The 6,665-nt window shown below is 34.8% G+C and overlaps 1 protein-coding gene across 2 annotated transcripts in view; it reads right to left on the reverse strand.

Moving 5' to 3' along the window:
• Window positions 1–6,665, reverse strand: part of LOC117181654 (adenosine receptor A2b-like) — a 191,702-nt gene that overhangs the window by 31,357 nt on the left and 153,680 nt on the right. The window contains exon 6 of one of the 2 annotated variants that reach the window (XM_033374553.1): window positions 3,247–3,295. The exons of the other annotated variant lie outside the window; for it this stretch is intronic. Within the exon in view, the coding sequence (XP_033230444.1) occupies window positions 3,283–3,295 (13 nt within the window). The 3' untranslated portion in view covers window positions 3,247–3,282. Of the gene's footprint in view, window positions 1–3,246; window positions 3,296–6,665 lie in introns of those variants that run through there. 2 annotated transcript variants of the gene reach the window in all.

The raw sequence follows: 6,665 nt of genomic DNA on the forward strand, positions 1-6,665 counted from the left end.
CAGAGGCGACCACTCTATTGCGTTTATTTTCAGCTGAGAGCAAACGCGGCACCCATCTTGCCGATAGCTTTTTCATGCCTAATTTTTCATGTAGAATTGAAAAAACTGCAACTATAGATATCCTTGTGGCCTCAGCTAAACTCACGCGCTTTTAATCTTCTATCCTTCAACACCATATCGTGGATTTTATTGATGATTTCGGGAGTACTTGCTTCTACGGGCCTTCCTGAACGTGGTTCGTCACTTATTGATGTACGACCACGCTTAAATTCATTTACCCAGTTATAAACCGTTGCTAAGGCAGGGGCAGATGTGCCATGAACTGAGTCCAATTCATTTTTTATCTCATATGGAGTTAAACCCTTTAAATGAAAATGTTTGATTACCGCTCTGAACTCGTTTTTTTCCATTTTTCTTAACGAACAATTTTTTTTTTCAATTGGTTATAAAAACACTTTAACTCAGAAGATGTGGACTGTGACTGCACTATATATCTAGTCGGGAGCGGTGCTGACTGAAAACAGATGATTTGGAGCGATTCGCGCGCCATCTGTTGGTCATTCTAAGGACTTATTGAACTACCCTCGTAGTTAGAGATTTTCTTATGGATGTCACTGCAGTAATTTATGTTCTCAGCCAAACCTACCGTTTCCCCTTAAGGTTTCGAACCAGTAACAGTTTCGCACCTGCGAGAGCACCGAGCACAATGATAATTAGTTTAACGGTCAATGCTGGGTACAGTCGTCGCAGCTCTCTTTTAAGGGCATGTGATTCTTAAAAAATTATCGATTTTACCAGCGTTAGGTTCCCTCGGATTTTGTCTCAAAAGTTTGGGGCATGATAGCGTACATGCTAATAATGGACGTCCCCAGACTCTTCTTTGTGAGTTAGTCCAACAAGTGTTAGATTCCCTCGACTTTTTTCCTGCAATAATAAGGATTTTGTCTTCAAAGTCTGAGGAATGACAACAAACATGCTAACGGACGTCCCCGGTTCGCTTTTTGTGGCAAAATTTTGATAAATTTAATGTGTGTGTATGTATTGTTTGGTTATGTGTGTTATAATTCTCTCCCATGATTTTTTCAGTGCTACACACAGAATTGGTACGATAGAGACCTACATTATCCTTATAATATTTTATGGCATCTCCTAATGCAGTTTAAAAAATTTTTCATTTTCGTGGAAAAAAGCCAAAGAAACTGAAACACGATTTAACACAAGACGAAGTATCACATGCCCTTAAGGTCTTGATACCTCTCCTCCTTTTCCCTCTCGTTGGCAGTGATGGTGTAGTTCGCTGGGGCTGAAAATTCGATTACGAATATAGCTCGTTTCACGAAATCTTAGGGAACGATCCATCGGAGGGTTCGGAAGGACAGGGTCGCGGCAAACACCATAAGAGCGACAAAGATGATCTTCGTCCATTAAGCCACAATAAACGTGTAGAGTAGAACTGGGACGGCAAGCACGATAGTTGCAGGTCAACACCGACAGATTTAAAGACCAAATCTGTCGAAGAAGATGCTTGTATTTGCTTTTGGCAGAACCCTTCCCTGATTTAATGTATTGATTGCGACTTTAAGGCATGCCTAGGTATGTATTGGTCTCTTCAGTGTTAAAATGTCTAATAATACTTATATCCACAAACTCAGGATCCTTGAGAACGCCAATAATCTTAGCTTTCTTCAGATGAATCTTGGCACATTTGTCCAGTCCAAACTTCGTACCAATCTGTAGTATATACTCCTTGGCAATATTTAAAGCACTTTGAAGTTTGCTTTTATCAAAAGCATAGATCTTAAAAGCATTCGTATAAAATACATAAATTACATTATGCTCGCAATGATTAGTGCCACTGCAGAGGTACCCTGGTGGACCGAAGGAACTGAAAGGAGCCTCTACAAATTACCCATAAAGATCCCATTGGGTCCCCATTCGGTTCCTTTTTAAAAAACTAAAAAAAACAGCAAGATCAACTTTTAAGCTTTTGAAATTCGGATTCTACGTTAAATTTCCTATTAGAAACTCATGGAGTAATCGCAATACTTTTTTTGCAGCGTAAAAAATTTAAAAAAATGTGATTAACTTCTGCTGAAAGTGACTTCAAGCGCATCCATAATAGCTCAAGTAGTATGTTGCGCGCGAAGTTTATAAAGAAAATTCCCTCTTACTTGCATCGCAACGTTGTTGTCTGAGGTTTCCACTGCGTGGCGCTAGCATCCAAACAAAATCCTTAAAGTTTAAAAAGGAACCGAATGGGGTCTTTACGGGTACTTTGTACCCGAGGCAGAAATGTCATGCATAAAGTTATCTTCTGAGTTCATATGTAGACAAAAATTGCAAATTTATATCATTAGAACATGAATAATCAGTAAAATATGCTTTTACTTCAAGAAAGTAGTTACTTAAAATTTTTTTTTACATTTCATTTACTTTAAAGCCTGACTGATTATAATATAGAGATTTTATATTTACTATTGATTATTGGATTTTAAACTACAATATATATTCTTAAATACACTTGACACCCGATTCTTTGCCTGCGTAGAAACGGGAGTTGAGTAGGTTCGGAAAGGAGCGTAAGTGTATTCATCTAGGTTTGTTTACTTGCTCCTTAACTATACCCCCATGGAGCTATTCTACAAAATTATAATCTAAATAGGACTGTACATGTCACTATGATTCAGCAAATGACCGATAATCTATTATCGTTCTTAATCATATAGATTATCTTACTGGAACACAACCAGATAAAAGACTTTCCTTCTATTATAGACTTACAACGTACACAGATTTCTCACACCAACTTATAGTCTCAATTTATCTTTAAAGCAAAGACCAGTAATCGCTGGACGCATATGGGCTAGACGGTCCTTCCCGAAGCTTCCTTGCAGCTAGTCCTTAATCAATTTGGTTAAATTCTCTTTTTCTCCGAGTTTATCATTATGATTATCATCCAGGAGTTCGACGTGCATGCTGATCTATTAACGTAGTATATGCACTAACTGGCCAGTCGGCTGATCGACTCTGAATAGATCTCTGTATAACTGCACCTGCTGGTGTTCGTCTATTAAACGGATGAATGCAGACAACAAGCGGGCAGTCGGCTATCCGAATGGAGCGTTTCAGCCCAGTAGATGACTATGCATACGGTTTATCATATAATTAAAGGATTTTGAATTTTCATTTATTTTTCATTGGAATATTCTGAGTGAAAAATAATAAAAAGTGTTCCTATTAGAAATGTTAAGCCATTTGCAATTTCAATTATGCAGAAGTGTGTTAGCATGGAAATCTGTAATAAAAAATGATCCGATTATTAAAATAAGTACGGAAAAGTACAAAAGAATATTGTGTCTTTTTCCAGTGCTTTTTTATTCAAGATAGTTAGAAATAAAATTATAATCTTTAGAAACATCACAGAAAATGTTTTTCAACAATTAATTTTAAAGCAATGCTTAAAAAAAACTTTGGTATTTAATACCAAAAAGAGAATTTTTAAACAAAAAATTCCTTTTCAACCAAGAAAGAGAAATTTTTTACCAAAAAATAGATGTATCCTCTATTAAAATTTTTTAACCAAAGAGATAAATTTTCAAACCAAAAACAACACTTTTTAAGAAAATGTTTCGTTATTTGTCAACAAACTAGTGGAACTTTTTACCAAAATATTTGAATTAAAAAAAAAGAAAAGAATTCTTAACCAAAATAGATCAATTCTCAAGAAAAAATATAATTAACAACCTCTATGATAAAGAAACTACCCTAAAAATTAAATATGCTCTAATCTGAATATTGAGCATACCGGAATTGAAGACTCATTTAGGCTCTCCAACGCCCTATAAATGAATATTTTAAAACTAACCCTTAAAGTTAAAAAACTACCCCTCACTTAAAAGTGCTGAAAAAGTTCACTGAATATGCACAAATCATAAAACTGAGTCATCAGAATTGAAGGCTCATTGAGGGCTCTTGCCTAACCCATGGCGATATTTTTCAAAGAAATCTCCGGTCCTACATCAACTACCCTGAATATTAAATATGCTCTAATCTGAAAATCGAGAAAACCAGAATTGAAGCCTCATTTTAGTCTCTGTAACACCCACAAATTCAATTTTTTAAAACCATCCTTTGATTTCAAAGAACCACCCCTTATATAAAAGAGCTGATGAAATGCACTGAATATGCACTTATCATAAAACTGAGCACATCAGAATTGAAATCTCATTGAAGGCTCTTTCATGACTCATGGCGAAATTTTCCAAAAACAACCATATCATAAACAAACTACCCTAAAAATTCAATATGCTCTAATCTGAAAATCGAGCAAACCAGAATTGAAGGCACATTTTATGCTCTCCAATGCCACCCAATTCAATTTCCTAAAACATCCCTTGAAGTTAAAAAACTACTGCTTACTTAAAAGATCTGATAGTGTGCACTTTATAAACATTAATCATAAAACTGAGTACATCAGAATTGAAGGCTCATTAAAGGCTCTAGCATGACCCATGGCGATGTTTTTCAAAAACAACCCCTATCATAAATAAACTACCCTAAAATTTAAATATGCTCTAATCTGAAAATTGAGCAAACCATAATAGAATGCTTATCATAGGCTCTCGGACGCCCGTAAATTCAATTTTTCAAAACCATCCCTTAATGTTAAAAAATTATTCTTCACATAAAAGTGCTGATAAAGTGCATTGAATATACAATATTCATAAAACTGAGTAAATCAGAATTGAAGGCTCACTGAAGGCCCTTGAATGATCAATGGCGCAATTTTTCAAAAACAACCACTAGCATAATTGAACTAACCTAAATATTAAATGTGCTCCAATCTGAAAATTAAGCACACTAGAATTGAAGGCTCATTCTAGACCCTCCAATGCCCCTTGAATCAATTTTCCAAAGTACTTAAAGTTAAAAAATTACCCCTTACTTATAGGTGGTGATAAAGTGCCCTGAATATACACTAATCATAAAACTGAGTACATCAGAATTGAGGGCTCATTGAAGGAACTTGCATGAAACATGACGATATTTTTCAAAAACAAACCCTATCATAAATAAACTGCCCTAAATATTAAATGTGCTTTAATCTGAAAATCGAGCAAAACAGAATTGAAGGTTCATTTCTGGCTCTCCAACGACCCTTAAATCAATTTACCAAAACCATCCGTTGATTTAAATAGACTACCACTTAATTAAAATTTCTGATGAAGATCACAGAATATACACTAATCATAAAACAGAGTTCATAAGAATTGAAGGCTCATTGAAGGCTCTTGCATGACCCATGGAGTAATTTTTCAAAAACAACCACTAACATAAATAAACTGATCTAAAAATTGAATATTCTCTAATTTGAAAATTGAGTATACCAGAATTGAAAGCTCGTTTTAGGCGCTCTAAAGCTCCTTAAATAAGTTTTCCAAAACCATCCCTTGAAGGTAAGAAACTAACCCTTACATAAAAGTATTGAAAAAGTGCACTGAATATACACTTTTCATAAAAAAGAGTACATCAGAATTAAAGGCTCATTGAAGGCTCTTGAATGACCCATGGCGCAATTATTCAAAAATAACTCGTATTATAAATAAACCACCCTAAAGATTAAATATGCTCTAATCTGAAAATTGAACATACTAGAGTTGAAGGCTCATTTTGTCCTCTCGAAAGACCCTTAAATCAATTTTCCAAAACCATCTCTTCAAGTTAAAAAACTATCCCTTACATAAAAGTGGTGATAGAGTGCATTGAATAAACCCTAATCATAAAACTAAGTACATCAGAATTGAAGGCTCTCTAAAGGCTCTTGCATGACCTATGGCGCAATTTTTCAAAAACAACTATCATAAATAAACTAACCTAAAAATTAAATGTGTTCTAATCTGAAAATTGAGCAAACCAGAATTGCAGGCTCATTTTAGGCTCACGAACGCCACCAAATTTAAATTTCCAAAATGATCCCTTGATGTTAAAAAACTACCACTTACTTAAATGTGCTGATAAACTGCACTGAATATACACTAATCATAAAACTGAGTACATTAGAATTAAAGGCTCACAGAAGGCTCTTGCATGACCCATGGCGCAATTATTTAAAAAAGACTCGTATAATAAATAAGCCACCCTGAAATTTATATATGCTCGAATCTGAAAATTGAGCAAACCAGAATATAAGGCTCATCATAGGCTCTCCAGCGCCCCTAAATTCAAATTTCCTAAACCATCCCTTAATGTTTAAAAACTACCCTTTACATTATAGTGCTGATAAAATGCACTGAATATACGCTAATCATAAAACTTAGAACTTCAGAATTGAAGGCTCATTGAAGGGTCGTGCGTGACCCATTACGCAATTTTTCAAAAGCAACCACTATCATAAATAAACTACCCTAAGCATATAATATGCTCTAATCTGAAAAATGATAATACCAGAATTGAAGCCTCATTTTAAGCTCTCTAACGCACCGTAAATAAATTTTCCAAAACCATCCCTTAAAGTTAAAAAACTACCCTTTACTTAAAAGTGGTGATAAAGTGCACTGAATATACACTAATCATAAAACTGAGTACATCAGAATTGAATGCTCATTGAAGGCTCTTGCATGACCCATGGCGATATTGTTCAAAAACAACCACTGCAATAAATAAAC

Source organism: Belonocnema kinseyi, chromosome 10 (assembly GCF_010883055.1).
Source record: "Belonocnema kinseyi isolate 2016_QV_RU_SX_M_011 chromosome 10, B_treatae_v1, whole genome shotgun sequence".
NCBI classification, from domain to species: domain Eukaryota; kingdom Metazoa; phylum Arthropoda; class Insecta; order Hymenoptera; family Cynipidae; genus Belonocnema; species Belonocnema kinseyi.